This window comes from Mytilus edulis, chromosome 10 (assembly GCF_963676685.1).
Source record: "Mytilus edulis chromosome 10, xbMytEdul2.2, whole genome shotgun sequence".
Taxonomy (NCBI): domain Eukaryota; kingdom Metazoa; phylum Mollusca; class Bivalvia; order Mytilida; family Mytilidae; genus Mytilus; species Mytilus edulis.
In genome coordinates, this window is record NC_092353.1 from 79574479 (window position 1) to 79592180 (window position 17702).

The following is a 17702-nucleotide window of genomic DNA, read 5'->3' on the forward strand; positions in this document are numbered from 1 at the left end:
ACATTTGAATAACACTTAACTTAGATCCTATACTGTTTATAATCACAGCTAAAAACTGGTAAAAAATACTGTTTCAGGGGCAGTAACTCTAAAATGAGAACGATTTTCTTCTATATTGACCTAACTATAGATCTTATCTTGCTGATCATTTTTGCTTTTTAAGTTTTTATCTATCTGTTATAATCTTTACGATATAAAGGAGGGGGTCGTATAGGACAAACACGCAAATTATTTGTAAAAAATCATCATCAAAGGGCAATTATTCTAATAAGGAGTCGGCTGACAATGACAATTTGGACAATGTAAACTTATTAGTACTTGCTTATCATTACTGCAAATTAATGTTTTCCGTATCTTTTATAGTTTTCAAGGTTTGAGGCAAGAACATTAGTCCAAAACCATCAAAGCAGTAGATTGTAAGAAGAATTTGATAATGTTCAGAAAAAATAGACATTCCCTAAATTTAACAATGTTTTGCCAATGATTTTTTCCTTAAGTTAAAATTGTATAGACTATAGCTAAGGGACAAAACTGCTAAATAAGTGACAGTTACTGGACACTCTCCTGTCATATTTATAAATTATACCTGATGTAGTTACAGAATTACAAAGTTTTATAAGATGATATTTTATTATAAATAAAAGAACTCAAAAGAATTGTTTTACATTGTCATTTTGGAGCCTATTATAGCTGACTATGCGGTATGGGCTTCGCCCATTGTTGAAGGCCGTACAGTGACGTATAGTTGTTAATTTCTGTGTCATTTTGGTCTCTTGTCATGCTTGTGGACAGTTGTCTCATTGGCAATCATATCACATCTTCTTTTATATATCAGTTACGCTACAAAATATAATTTTATTCTTAATATATAAAAATATACTATATAAATAAAAAAGTCAGTAAAACAAAACATTCAGATGATTAATTTTCAAAAACATAACAGATTACTTTGATAGGGTTTTTAAAATATTAAAATTTGGGTACTCAGAGGAAAAATTTGCATTGCACAATTAATATTATAATATGATGGTTTTAAAGATAAATATCATTATCACAGCCATTTATCAGTTAACTATGGCTAAATCAATAAAAACTTTGTTCCTACATTTTTTTTCTCGTATAGTGTAAGAAGACTACTTTTTTTCTAATATATGTATTAAGAATGTCCAAGATACAATATAGTTTTGATAAAGACAACATTAAAGATTTCCTTTCGATATTAGTATGAACCATTTAAACTATATGTATCACAGTAATTACAACATCAGCCATCTATTACGATTCGATATTGTCAGTCAAATTTTATACCTGGCACATTTCTTCTGTTTTTAAATTGTGAAAATCAAGATCACTGATGAGTCATTGAATCATAACCACTGATGAGTCATTGAATCAAGACCCCTGATGAGTCATTAAATCAAGACCACTGATGAGTCATAGAATAGAGACCACCAATGAGTCATTGAATCATGATCACTGATGAGTCATTGAATCGAGACCACTGATGAGTAATTAAATTGAGACCACTAATGAGTCATTTAATAGAGACCACTGAAGAGTCATTGAATCATGACCACTACTGAGTCATTGAATAGAGACCACTGGTGAGTCAATGAATCACGACAACTGATGAGTCATTGTATCAAGACCACCAATGAGTCATTGGATCGACACTACTGATGAGTCATTAAATCATGACCACTGATGAGTCATTGAATAAAGACCACTGATGAGTTATTGAATCAATACCGTCGATGAGTCATTGGATCGAGACCACTGATGAGTCATTGAATTGAGACCACTAATGAGTCATTTCATAGAGACCACTGATGAGTCATTGAATCATGACCACTGATGAGTCATTAAATCTAGACCACCGATGAGTCATTGAATCATGACCACTGATGAGTCATTGAATCAAGACCATTGATGAGTCATTGAAACAAGACCCCTGATGAGTCATTGAATCGAGATCACTGATGAGTCATTGTATCAAGACCACCAATGAGTCATTGGATCGGGACCACCGATGAGTCATTGAATAGAGACCACTGATGAGTCATCGAATTGAGATCACAGATGAGTCATTGAATAAAGACCACTGATGTGTCATTGAATCAAGACCACCAATGAGTCATTGGATCGGGACCACTGATGAGTCATTGAATCGGGACCGCTGATGAGTAATTGAAACAAGACACCTGATGAGTCATTGAATCTATACCACTGATGATTCATTGAATCGAACCCACTGATGAGTCATTGAATTGAGACCACTGATGAGTCATTAAATCATGACCACTAATGAGTCATTGAATCGAACCCACTGATGAGTCATTGAATTGAGACCACTGATGAGTCATTAAATCATGACCACTAATGAGTCATTGAATCATGACCACTGATGAGTCATTGAATCAAGACCACTGATGAGTCATTGAATCATGACCACTGGTGTGTCATTGAATCATGACCACTGGTGTGTCATTGAATCAAGACCCCCAATGAGTCATTGGATCAGGACCACTGATGAGTCATTGAATATATTGTCTATATGTATGCTATGCAGAACTTTTTGTTCAGAATTTTTTTTCAGTCTTAAGATTGTTTTGGGCATTTACAAGAAAAACATCAGAATGCAGAATTTTTCACATAAAAACTCGTAGATCTTCTAGGGGATATCCCCTGCCTTAAATCTTCTAGGGACCACCCACTTCTGATTTGACATGAAGGTCCTTCAATATTGTATTTATATTCAATTTTCAGCTAGTCAAATATTGGGACTCCTTGGTGTTTTTCCATACAATATCAGGTGAAATATTTTGCCCCATAACACCTATTTATCTTTTAATATAAGACTTAAGGTGGCTCGGGACTATTCGACTGCGCAAAATTTCACGCATGAATTAAAAAAGTATTTGTCGTAATGTTTTTTCATATTTTGATTGATTAGAAATATTAAATCATTGTAGTTATGTGACTAATAGAATATTTTCGTTATTATCGGTATTTTTTAAAGGGTCAAAATGACATTTCACCCATTTTTACCATTTTCCCGCCAAAATTTGGGTTGTAAGGCAAAATATTTTTTTTTCCTTATCGGTGACCTATGTTTTTTATTGGCTCATTCTTTGAAGCTGTATTCCAGCTTTTCATATTACAGATTTGGAACAATTGTCATAGAACGTTTTTTTGATATTCCGAAAAAAATATCTCAACACCTCTATTTCCCCTATCATTTCATTGAAAAATGGTCCCTTTTACATACCTGTTTAAAAGTAAAATTTTGAGCTTAAATGGTCCGTGACCCCCTATTTTTTTCCGACCAATTTGATTCATTTTCTTTGAAGAATAAAATAACCAAAAATACGGCACTTCTGATAGAAACTTCGAATACGCCCGAGCCACCTTAATAGCCCATAACGGTCCATTTGACAAAATTTTAGCAGATTCTTGATTTTCTTTCTTTTGATTTGTGACCCAAATAATACCAATGCAAATATAAGGTAAAAGTACGAGTCAGCCTTGTCCTGCCATATTTTAAATAAAAAATATCTCGAAAAGGAGCTCCATGACCGATCAATATTTTGAGCTTATTTTGATTTATTTAATTTTACCTAAGATCACCTAGTCCTAAGTACATCCTTAAGCTAAGAAAAGTATACATAATCACATTTTAACTTTACTATTTAACCTGTGGAAGTATATGTCAAAATACAAATAAAAATTGTCTTTGTTTTTGCCAATCCTTCTGCTCAACTCAACAAACAACCAATAAAATAATAAACAATGACTTCAGTGCACTTGGATCAACTACTGGTTATGAAAAATATCAATTTATAAAAACTATAAGTATATTAATATAAAACAATCATCATAAAATAAATCGGTAAATATAAACACTTAAAAATGCATACATTATTTAACAATAAACATTATAATATCTCCTATAGAACATCTACTATAGTTGCTGTGATTGTCTGGAACATAGAGAATAAATAATTCTGTAAAAACTCAACAGCTATAAATCTGGAGAAATCATTTTCTAGCTTCTATTTGTTGGTTGTAGTAACTGTCAAACCACAGGATAAACAACGAGTCATGGATATCTCTGATTACAAAGCTAACAGCTGTTTCAAAAAGTTGGAAAATTGTATTTGATTTTCATTTTTTTTCTAATTTCCTGGCAGTCTTATGCAATCTCTTATGATTTTTCACTATACTGTAAAAAAGAAATAACAAAATGAGAATTTGGTATAAATGGCAGATATTTGATATATATTTGTTTAATAATATTCACAATTTGTTTTTAACTTGGAACAAATAAGAGCTTATAAGACACATTGTAAAGAAATCTATTTGTTGTTGGGGCCTTGGTGGCCAAGTGGTTTAAGTGGTTCTTTAACAACATCATAAGCATACCAAATATCCTATAAGACTTTTCATTAATGGTTCTTCTTAAACTGAAATAGTCACAAACTAACATGTTAACTATGCAATAGTTTCAAATAGGCCAGATAATTTCCATGGAAATGAGATGTGAAAATTCTTATACTGCATACAAAAGATAATTGATTACCATTAGTACTTCCCTACAAATTGATCTTATCAAAACATTTAGCAAATTGTTGACACTGCCATATATATATATATATATATATATATATGCATATTTTTAAAAATTTTAATATGATTCCAAAGGCTCGAATGAAATTCTTGCAGTAAAATTCTGTTGCCATGGTAACTTACATCTTCCATAAAATCATTATGATTGGTCACTACCCACAGATTAGGAGGATTTAATAATGAGTCTTTTATTTTTAGATCATGCATTTCAAATGCTTCCAACATCTGTAGAATAAAAAAAATATTATTAGATGTAAATACATGTACAATGAAACAAGAAATTCTTGACTGATGACAACTTAAAGGTAAGGGATATAAAACAAGAGGCTGTCACAAAGACAGCAAATCGGATTTATTAACATTTATTTGTGTCCTGGCATTTTTCAATATCACAAGAACCATAACAAATTTGACCTCCATTTTGTCATCAGTAACAACATATTAAAATTTGAAAAGCTTAGGTTGAATAGTTCATGAGTAAATGCACAGATACGACTGGAAACGCCATTTTTCAATTTTTCAAGAACCATAACTCCTGAACGGTAATAGTTTAAATTGTCATTATTGATCTTGACCTCCATTTTGTCATCAGTAACAACATATTAAAATTTTAAAAGCTTTGGTTGAACGGTTCATGAGAAAATGCACGGACAACATTTTGGATGGCGCCCACACGGCCATCCAACTGTCGCCCGCCCCCGTACATTCCCAAATCAATAAACCTCAATTTTGTCACAAAATCCAGTTAAAAATATAATGATTTTTATTACAATTTAGAAACATTGCTGATGAAGTATTCACTTGCAAGTTAATATTTCAACATCATTGAAATAGTGTTCATGTAACCTTCAATTTAACCCCTAAGCTATTTGCTCATTGTTGAAGGCTGAAGAGTGACCTATAGTTGTTAATTTCTGTGTCATTTGGTCTCTTGTGAAGAGTTGTCTCATTGGCAATCAGACCACATCTTCTTTCTTATAATCTTCTATCTCAGTTGACCAATCTTGGAGGACCAACTACTTTGATTTCTATCAAACTAGAACAACATGGAGAGGATTACTATTGACCAATGGATGCTTGATATCCAGTGGCAAATACTTCATGTACATTCAGGAACACAATTCCACGTACTCCTTAACATTACTAATACAGAACTAGTAGCTGTCTGACCTACATTATAAGAACATATACATGTGTACAAATGTAAAATCAACCCTCCTTTACACTAGAGAACTAGTAGACGTCTGACCTACATTATAAGAACATATACATTTGTACATATGTAAAATCAATCCTTCTTTACACTAGAGAACTAGTAGCTGTCTGACCTACATTATAAGAACATATAGATGTGTACATATGTCAAATCAATCCTTCTTTACACTAGAGAACTAGTAGATGTCTGACCTACATTATAAGAACATATACATGTGTACATATGTAAAATCAATCCTTCTTTACACTAGAGAACTAGTAGACGTCTGACCTACATTATAAGAACATATACATGTGTACATATGTAAAATCAATCCTTCTTTACACTAGAGAACTAGTAGACGTCTGACCTACATTATAAGAACATATACATGTGTACATATGTAAAATCAATCCTTCTTTACACTAGAGAACTAGTAGATGTCTGACCTACATTATAAGAACATATACATGTGTACATATGTAAAATCAATTCTTCTTTACACTAGGGAACTAGTAGATGTCTGACCTACATTATAAGAACATATACATGTGTACATATGTAAAATCAATCCTTCTTTACACTAGAGAACTAGTAGATGTCTGACCTACATTATAAGAACATATACATGTGTACATATGTAAAATCAATCCTTCTTTACACTAGAGAACTGTAGATGTCTGACCTACATTATAAGAACATATACATGTGTACATATGTAAAATCAATCCTCCTTTACACTAGAGAACTAGTAGATGTTTGACCTACATTATAAACACATATACAAGTGTACATATGTAAAATCAATCCTTCTTTACACTAGAGAACTGTAGATGTCTGACCTACATTATAAGAACATATACAAGTGTACATATGTAAAATCAATCCTCCTTTACACTAGAGAAGTAGTAGCTGTCTGACCTACATTATAAGAACATATACATGTGCATACATGTAAAATCAATCCTTCTTTACACTAGAGAACTAGTAGATGTCTGACCTACATTATAAGAACATATACATGTGTACATATGTCAAATCAATCCTTCTTTACACTAGAGAACTGTAGATGTCTGACCTACATTATAAGAACATATACATGTGTACATATGTAAAATCAATCCTTCTTTACAGTAGAAAACTAGTAGATGTCTGACCTACATTATAAGAACATATACATGTGTACATATGTAAAATCAATCCTTCTTTACACTAGAAAACTAGTAGATGTCTGACCTACATTATAAGAACATATACATGTGTACATATGTAAAATCAATCTTTCTTTACACTAGAGAACGAGTAGATGTCTGACCTACATTATACGAACATATACATGTGCATACATGTAAAATCAATCCTTCTTTACACTAGAGAACTAGTACCAGTCTGACCTACATTATAAGAACATATACATGTGCATACATATGGACAATCAATCCTCCTTTACACTAGAGAACTAGTAGACGTCTGACCTACATTATAAGAACATATACATGTGTACATGTGTAAAATCAATTCTTCTTTACACTAGAGAACTGTAGATGTCTGACCTACATTATACGAACATATACATGTGCATACATGTAAAATCAATCCATCTTTACACTAGAGAACTAGTAGATGTCTGACCTACATTATAAGAACATATACATGTGTACATATGTAAAATCAATCCTTCTTTACACTAGAGAACGAGCAGACGTCTGACCTACATTATAAGAACATATACATGTGTACATATGTAAAATCAATCCTTCTTTACACTAGAGAACTAGTAGATGTCTGACCTACATTATAAGAACATATACATGTGTACATATGTAAAATCAATCCTTCTTTACACTAGAGAACTGTAGATGTCTGACCTACATTATAAGAACATATACATGTGTACATATGTAAAATCAATCCTTCTTTACACTAGAGAACTAGTAGACGTCTGACCTACATTATAAGAACATATACATGTGTACATATGTCAAATCAATCCTTCTTTACACTAGAGAACTGTAGATGTCTGACCTACATTATAAGAACATATACATGTGTACATATGTAAAATCAATCCTTCTTTACACTAGAGAACTAGTAGACATTTGACCTACATTATAAGAACATATACATGTGTACATATGTCAAATCAATCCTTCTTTACACTAGAGAACTGTAGATGTCTGACCTACATTATAAGAACATATACATGTGTACATATGTAAAATCAATCCTTCTTTACACTAGAGAACTAGTAGACGTCTGACCTACATTATAAGAACATATACATGTGTACATATGTAAAATCAATCCTTCTTTACACTAGAGAACTAGTAGATGTCTGACCTACATTATAAGAACATATACATGTGTACATATGTAAAATCAATCCTTCTTTACACTAGAGAACTAGTAGATGTCTGACCTACATTATAAGAACATATACATGTGTACATATGTAAAATCAATCCTTCTTTACATTAGAGAACTAGTAGATGTCTGACCTACATTATAAGAACATATACATGTGTACATATGTAAAATCAATCCTTCTTTACACTAGAGAACTAGTAGACGTCTGACCTACATTATAAGAACATATACATGTGTACATATGTAAAATCAATCCTTCTTTACACTAGAGAACTAGTAGATGTCTGACCTACATTATAAGAACCTATACATGTGTACATGTAAAATCAATCATGAAGTATTAATAACAAACCTGGAAAGCACATCTGTCAAATGGCATTCTGCCAACAGCAGTCCCAAGACCTGGACATAGGACACTTCTGATTGGTTTATTTTCTGGGTTTCTGTTGTGTTTCTCAACTGCAATTACAAATAAGCCAACTTTTAGCCAACTTTTAACAAAAAGTTGCAAGCAATGTTATGCAAAGTTTACACAAAGACACGGAGGAAAAATTTTATGCTCGAAGAGTATTGTGAAAATTAAGTGTGTTATCAAAAAGGGAGATAAAAAATTTGTTTCCACATTACAAATCAAAATAAAACATTTGTAAAAGAACATCTACTTAGCAGGCTTACAAACCCCATTACTTCATATCATATTAAGGGAAAACCCCTTTTAGTGACCTGATGGCAAACTTTATTCTGTTTACTTTTAGGAATGATTCATTTCTGTTCTGACTTTAGACAGTAAAATTGTACAACTCTATTATTTGTATGACTCTGACCTTAGATATAGTGACCTAAATATCAATTTTTCCCATTATAAATGACAATATAAATCCAATTAAGATTTTGATCCCACTAGAAATGTTTGATTTAGCATCAAGAAACCATCTTTCTGCACAAACTGTGGTCTTTTTTATTTATCCATGACCTTTGAGGTAATTTAAGTCTTAAATTCAACGAGGATTTTTCTCTCATTACAAGTTACCACATCATAAGTGACAAGTTTAATATAAAATTTATAAAGATTTTTTGTTTAAGAGAAACAAGCCTTAATGTCTGACTAGTACTTGTATGTTTTCAGTGGCGGATCCAGAAATTACCATAAGGGGAGGGAGAAGGGTGCACTGCATAAGAGGGGGCCCACTCCAGTCATGCTCCAGTAATTCCCTATAAAATCAACAAATTTTTCCCACAATAGAGGGGGCTAAGCCCCCTAAGAAAACCTCTAAATCTGCCTCTGGTTTTAATGAAACAGGTATTCTTATTAAAGCATACCAGCTATGATTGTAGCTCTAAATGCCAGGAAAGCATTAGATGTACTCATCACATCTTTTGGAACTCTCATTGTTGGAGCAGAAATTAGAAACTTTATTGGCCTTCCACCACATAAATTAAATTTCTTCATATTTTCAATTCTTTCTTCATCTGGCTCTTCACCATAAGCTGAAATAATAATGGCATTTCCCTAAAAGTAAAACAACTTTAATGAACAATACATTGTACATAATGTAACAGATGGATGGAGATGACCAATGTAAATTTTAAATGAGAGCGCACACGACTAGTGCCACATGCGGAACTGGATCTGCTTAAACCCTTCCCAAGCACCTGAGATCACCCCCAGTTTTTGGTGGGGTTAGTGTTGCTTAGTCTTAAGTTTTCATATGTTTGTGTCTTGTGTACTATTATTTGTCTGTTTTTCTTTTTCTTTTTTTTAACTATGGCATTGTCAGTTGATCTTTCGATCTATGAGTTTGACTGTCCCTCTGGTATCTTGCTCCTCTTATTAAGTGAGAGAAAATAGCTTAAATTGGTCCAACTAAACAAAGTGTGTTAAAAACCTTGTTTAAATATACCATATGTTTATGAGCCTTTCAGGAATACAATCAGAAACTGTCTGATTCTTTATCAGATTTTTATTGCCTTAAAAATTTATAAAAAAATATAATTTGGTGTTGATGGCAGCTCTTCAAAAGATGTGTCATGTGAATTAGTTGATTAGAGCCTTTAAAAGGTACAAGCACTTCTTTAAGATAGTATACATATAACTTAAACCTTTTAGAGCCTATAAAAGGTATGGCCACCCCCTTAAGATAGTATAACAAAACTTTTACATGCTATAAAAGGCAAAGGCATCTCTTTAAGATAGTACTGTAAATTCAGAAATTATTTCATGCATTTATTATGGCAATTTTTTTATTTTGGACTAAAATGCGATTTAAAATTTTGAGATATTGAGAAAATTACGGTTTAATTCATACAAATCATTGTTATTAAAATGAGTTTAAATTTTGTAATTATAACCCTGCAGCATTTTGGCAATAATAAAACATCCCAATAATTTGTGAATTTACAGTAAGTTGACCTCAGAGGTATCTTTTTTCAGTTTGTTCTTATTGACATATAGTCCTCGATCCCATTAAATCTCATTTACTCATGTACCAACATAGTTAAAACTTACGTTTATCATATTAAAAGTCAATATTAATACCTACAACAATATTTTCACCATTATAGTCTTCTCGTATCACTTTCTGTAGTCTTTCTTGCCTTAAAAAAACCCCAAAGAAGGCAGATTGTTATAATTAAATTTGGAAAAATGATATTTCTTCAAATTTAATAAATGTTCTATGCATACATGTACAAATTCAATATAATAAAGAGCATATTGTATAAAGACATGTTGCATTTGACAAAGAAACATATCTGACAGAGAGCTTAAAGTCTGAGATCTGATATTGATTTGTACGCATGGATTGTATCATTATACATTGTTATAACTCTTGAGATGTTCTAAACAGAGATGGTTGTAGTTTGTTGATGCGGTTATTATACATGTTTCTCCTTTCCCTTTTTTTTTTATATAGATTGAACTATGGGTTTTCCTGTTTGAATGATTTAGACTAGCCATATTTGGAGCCTTTTACAGCTTGCTGTTCAGTATGAGCAACTTAGGCTCCATATTGAAAGCTGTACTTTTATCTATAATGGTTTACTTTTACAAATTGTGACTTGGATGGAGAGTTGCCTGCTAAAATAAACACACAAAAATAAAAGGAACAGCGCTTTTATTGCTGTTGTAGATCTTCATCTCAACGTATGTAAACATTGCATAACATAAAATTTATAAATCCTTAATATAAACTTGTTTCATAAATTATACATGTATTTTTATGAATTAGGATATATTGGTTTTCTTGTTTGAATTGTTTCAAATTTTTCATGACAGGTCCTCTTGTAGCCAACTATACTGGCTGTACTATATACAATGGGGTTTTTCTAAAAGTTAAAAGCTATATAGTGGGTGGCCTTTAATTGCAATTATCCATTTCCTTGGAACTCTTGTGGATATTTGTCTCATTGGCAATAGCACCACATCTTCATTATTAATACTTTCAAATTGAAGGTGTATTATAGAGATTTGGCTTTCAGTCGGAAAAATATTAAAAGAAAATTGACTGGTTTATAAATACAGAAGCTTACATTTGCCATCCAAACAGATTAGTATAGACCATATCTATACCCCCATCCATAAAGCCAAAACTATTTGCTGGTGATACCTGAAAATTAAATGAAGCCATTATTAAGCCACCGAAACAACATAACATGGTAGAAGCTATTGTTCAGCCATATAAAATGACACACAATGTTAACATTATATGATAAACGTCATAAGCCAATGAAACAACTCTTCGTCCAAGTCACAATTTGTAAAAGTAAACCATTATAGGTCAAAGTACGGTCTTCAACATGGAGCCTTGGCTCACACCCAACAACAGGCTATAAAGGGCTCCAAATGACTAGTGTAAAACCATTCAAACAGGAAAACCAATGGTATAACCTTTATAAAAAGCAAGAAACACTTATCAACCACAACAACGAACAAATAAAATTAGAAAAATTGACAGATCTGGCAATGTTGTTAACTGGACTTATTTTGCAAAATGAAAACAAATGGCAATAGCCTTTTTTACCATGTTTACAATAATAGTTTGTTCTCCTTTTTTGTCATAATAAGAAATATCTGTAAGATTTTATCTTGAACCATTTGTGGATAAGTTTGGGATTCATCCATGGGACATAGGTATACCCTCCCTTGCATATAATGTTAAAAAGGGACATAACTGAAGAACTGTATAAGGGATGACATGATCTGATGCTACCCAAATTTGTACTGGATCTGAGTTTTGTCGCAATGAGCATTGTGTACATGGGGTTGAAGTTTCATAACATTTGGTTGAGGCAAACTAAAGTTGGAGAAAGGAAACTAAAAATCCAGCTTTTTTCCCATTTGTAACCGTGCATAACTCTAGAATGGATGAAGTGACACAACCAAATTATTCAAACTTGATCTGAGTTTTGTGGTTAAAAGCATGTGTATATGTTTCATAAAATTAAGTTGAGGCAAACTTAAGTTAGAAAACAAAAAAGAAAAATATTTTTTTCCATTTGTAAAGGGGCATAACTCTAGAGCTGTAAAAGTGACACCACCAAAATTCAAACTTACAATGTAAGGAGCATTAAGTATAAGTTTCATAACATTTGGTTGAGGCAAAATTCAGCAATATTTCAATTTGTAACCAGGTGCTCCGCAGGGCGTAGCTTTATACGACCGCAGAGGTCGATCCCTGAATAGTTGGGGCAGGTATGGACAAAACATGTAAGCGTGATACAGCTCTGAATTTGGAATGTGATCAAATTTTTGACATTTTATGAGTTTTTTACACAAAACAAATGTCAAGATTTTACAAATCAATTAAAGATTTCTTCTTCAAACTTATTTAAATCTAAAATTAAATAGTTGACACAGCATAGGTTTCTGACACAGAATGAATGTGGTCTAATGAACTTAAAATTTTGTTTGCCTTTGAGCAATTCACTATGCTGTTGAATATTAATCCTGTCAAAAAAATGTTTGATGAAATTTTCTTCTTATTTATGAAATCTGAAATGAGAACAAGTATGGACACAACTTTTAAGTTTGATACAGCTATAAATGTGGATTGTGATTAAATAGTTGACACAACATAGGTTTATGTCACATTATGAATTTGGTTTAAGAAATGAAAATTAGAATTTAAAGTTTTTTAATTTAATATTAAACTATTATGGTTCAATATCCAAAATGTAAATAGTCATGTCTGGCAAATGTCTAACATACATTATCTAAAAACATTTTAGATAAGATAAGGAAAAAAAGCTTCATCAGCAACATTTTATATTGGCAAATTTCCAATAAAGTTATTTACATAAAGTTATTGGCAAATAAAAATAGAAAATGACATCATAGTCATGTCTGTCAAATTTCCAACATATATTATCAACTACTATTCTATACAAAGAAAGATAACTCCAATTGAAAATTAATTGCTATTGCACAATATTGTGCAATTAGATATTTCTTGCTATTGTGCAATACTGAGCAATTGAAAATTTCTTGCTATTGCACAATACTTGATATGGAATCCTGATTTGGACCAACTTGAAAACTGGGCCCATAATCAAAAATCAAAGTACATGTTTAGATAAAGCATATCAAATAAGCCCAAGAATTTAATTTTTGTTAAAATCAAACTTAGTTTAATTTTGGACCCTTTGGACCTTAATGTAGACCAATTTGAAAACGGGACCAAAAATTAAGAATCTACATACATAGTTAGATTCGGCATATCAAAGAACCCCAATTATTCAATTTTTGATGAAATCACACAAAGTTCAATTTTGGACCCTTTGGGCCCCTTATTCCTAAACTGTTGGGACCAAAACTCCCAAAATCAAACCCAACCTTCCTTTTATGGTCATAAACCTTGTGTTTAAATTTCATAGATTTCTATTTACTTATACTAAAGTTATGGTGCAAAAACCAAAAATAATGCCTATTTGGGCCCCTTTTTGGCCCCTAATTCATAAACTGTTGTGACCCTAACTCCAAAAATCAATCCCAACCTTCCTTTTGTGGTCATAAACCTTGTGTTTAAATTTCATTGATTTCTATTTACTTATACTAAAGTTATTGTGCGAAAACCAAGAATAATGCTTATTTGGGCCCTTTTTTAGCAATATACGACCAAAAAATTAAAATTTTTGCGGTGGTATAAAAGGACAATACTCTAAAATGGTAAAAAGTGACACTACCAAAATTCAAAACTTTTGTTGTGACAAACTAAATTTGGAGAATGGAAACCAATTTTGAGATGAACAGATGTACGTACAGACGAGGGCAAAACTTAATGCCTTCTGCACTATTGGGCAGGTATAAAAAACCCTGAACAACAGATTATGCATATATATATATTATATACTGCTTGTTTGTATATATATTACTTGTTGTACATGTTTATACCATCTGACCATGTTAAATATTTTATGAGGGCCTATAGGGAAATGTAAGGAAATTCTAATTGGGTTATGCTCTTTAAATAGAGGATATCATTATTACCATTACCCCTGCGAGATGAAATTCATGAACTGATGAACCACCATGAACTGTTCATGAATGTTCATGAACAATGCATGACTGTTCATAATGAGTTCATTAAGTTTCGTTCATGAATTTAGTTCATGAATAGTTCATAAAATGCAGTTCATGAATATTTTCTGAACTTTAATGAACTGTAAGTCAGTTCATAATGTTCATAAATTGTTCATAACACATGTTCATGAACATTTTATGAACTTTAATGAATAAATGAATACATAAAGTTTATAAAAAAATTCATAAATTTGACTGTCATACAAGTTCTCATAAAATTTGACATCCATTACATTGTATCATGACATCACAATTAAAGTGCTTTTAGCATGACCTCTAGTTTATTCATTTACAGATCTTGAGATCATTTTGAGACAAAATTCAGTTGAATAGCAAAAGTGTAAATACATGTATGAGGGGGGGGGGGGGGGGGACAGGGGTAAGGGAGACAGGGTGTAGGAGAAAGGAGAAAGGGTGTAGGAGAAAGGAGAAAGGGGGTAGGAGAAAGGAGAGGAAGGCTGGGAGAAAGAGAAAAAGTTGGAGAAAAAAAATAAAATATGAAAAAATAAAATATCTCTCTTTTTTGTGGTAAATTAAAGAAAATAAAATAATCATTAAAAAAAAATCATTTAACAACAGATATTAGCTCAGCACCTTTTTCTTTTTTTCATACTATGCCAGAAGAGTGTTACATTTTTAGAGTCATACAAAATTTGGGACTCACTTTGAAGTTTTGTAACTTACTTTGAGCTGGAGATGTTTCTCATGTTTCGTTTTTACAATCATGACAAATTTGGTAAACTTAATTTCTTTCTTCTAAAGATGTAATTTCTGATTGTCTCTCAAAGTTCAAACATGTGCCTTTCTTAACCATCATACGGCACATAGAGGAACTTGGAAAATAAGGACAGATTAATGACAATTCATTCTTTCCCAAACATTGCAGACTGGTGTCAATAATTATCATTATTAATGAATTACGTTTACCTATTGTAAAACGCTTCAATGACTTTGACAAAAGATTACAATGTAGACAAATGATTACAAGTGACTGGGAAATAGAAAAACGTCATAATGACGTCAGCAAAATGATGTTTTTGACGCTTACAATACAAATGAAGATGTTTGATGAGGAGTGAAGTAATATAGCTGTCAAAACAAAGCAGATTTGTTATCAGATAAGTAAATTATATATATTTTGATTATATTTTTTTGCTGAATAACTATTTGTTGAAGCATTTTATAATAATTATTGATTAATTAAAATAAATATATCCTACCGTAGTCTAAAATCGTTCATCTTGTCAGTTCGTTAGGTATTTGTGTTTGAACTTAACACACGGGGAAACTCCGCATTGACGTCACTACGCTACTTCCGGCGTAGAAAAACAATGTAGAATACGTTTTTTCTGCACTTTTGAATAAAAAAACATTTCTGAAGGTAAGTTTTCATTGTTGTTCTCAATTATTGCTAAAAAATGCCAAATTTCTAATGCCCGTTTCAGTCCCGACTTCCGAATGTCTAAAAACATTCTAGAACTTCACAAAATCCCACTTCCGGCCTCCATTGCTTTGTGTACATTCCATTCAGCGTCATCAATCTTGTGGCAGGCAATACAGGTCAAGCAAATCGTATTTTTAGGAATTTTAAAATGACATGCTCCTTACGTCTTTCGCGATTTTCCCGCGAAAAAAGCCCAACCAAAATGAAAGGAAAACTAATTAAAAAAACGATGCCCATGCCATAATTTTGTACAGGAATATAGAGTAGGTTAATGAAAAATAATTTACATTTATTTTTCATAGAATTTTCTTTTTATTCATTATAAAAAGATCGATATTCTGACCATCATGACTGTAGATAAATATTCATACAGAATTCCACTGATGTCAAAAGGGATGGCAAAAAAAGAGTTTTCCTGTTGAATAAAACCCAAAATTATTGCAAACTATTTTGAAGCAATATCCCACCAAGAAATAACGTAAATTGCCGTAGACCGGAAAATCCCCTATTTGACAGTAGAGCAATTTGATTGGGTAGAACGAATTGAAATCACGTGATTTTGACGCCATTGAAATTTAAATGTAAACAAACAAGGTCAGAAGGTTCAGTATGGGACAGCATCGTACATTTAGTTACTGACAAATAATTATGAGTTACCAAGCTTGACAATGCATGGTAATAAAAAATGAAAGCTAAGTGTACAGAAAAAATAAGAAAAAATTAGCCTTAGGATAACGACTTATCATTACACCTGGATAAAACACCAGAAAGTAGCCTTTACATTTTACAGTGTTAGTTTAATGATTTCCATTCAGGAATAACTGATAGATTTGTACAATATATTGTATTTCAAGGTAAAAATAATTCATGCTTCAGCCACTCTTATGATTGTGTGTGGGTAAATTAAAAGGGGAAAAAGGGGGGTAGGTACATTATTTGAAATGTCATGAAAAGGCTGAAGTGATATTCATGTTATTAATCTTACTCTATTGATATTTTAATAAAAACAACATTTATTAAATTAAATTATTACATTGTATTATACCTGTTAGAAACTGTTTAATCTTGAGTGCTTATTTATAAAAACAAATATCAAGGACTTTTGATTCTTTGTGGAGTGATTTTTGATTTTGCAGGGGGAAACTCAGATGCATTTATTGATTAAAAGATCTGTTCAACTGTGAAGAATTTCAAGCAGAACAACTGCACCAAGATGTTATTTAGCATTTCTAGTTGGAAGTTCTGATACAGCAATTTTAATTACAGACAGGAAGAGAAGTTTACTTATGATAATAACACAAAAAATGAAAATTCAAAAAAATCCTTTTAAATTATTTCATGAACTTTAGATGAACAGTTCATGAACTACAAGTGGACAGACAATGTTCATGAATTAAATTACTAATGAACAGTTCATAAACACAGTAGTTCATGTGTTCATGAATGATTCATGGACTGGTATGGTTCATGAACAAATTCATGAATCATTCATA

The 17702-nt window shown here is 31.8% G+C and overlaps 1 protein-coding gene across 1 annotated transcript in view; it reads right to left on the bottom strand.

Annotated features, from left to right (window-relative positions):
- Positions 1-3804: 3804 nt before the first annotated feature.
- Positions 3805-17702, bottom strand: part of LOC139492001 (uncharacterized) — a 275234-nt gene continuing 261336 nt past the window's right edge. Inside the window, exons 5-10 of the mRNA XM_071280024.1 lie at positions 11717-11793; positions 10729-10783; positions 9509-9698; positions 8541-8647; positions 4750-4851; positions 3805-4222 (exon numbers count right to left, since the gene is read on the bottom strand). Of these exons, the coding sequence (XP_071136125.1) occupies positions 4205-4222; positions 4750-4851; positions 8541-8647; positions 9509-9698; positions 10729-10783; positions 11717-11793 (549 nt within the window). The 3' untranslated portion in view covers positions 3805-4204. The remainder of the gene's footprint in view (positions 4223-4749; positions 4852-8540; positions 8648-9508; positions 9699-10728; positions 10784-11716; positions 11794-17702) is intronic.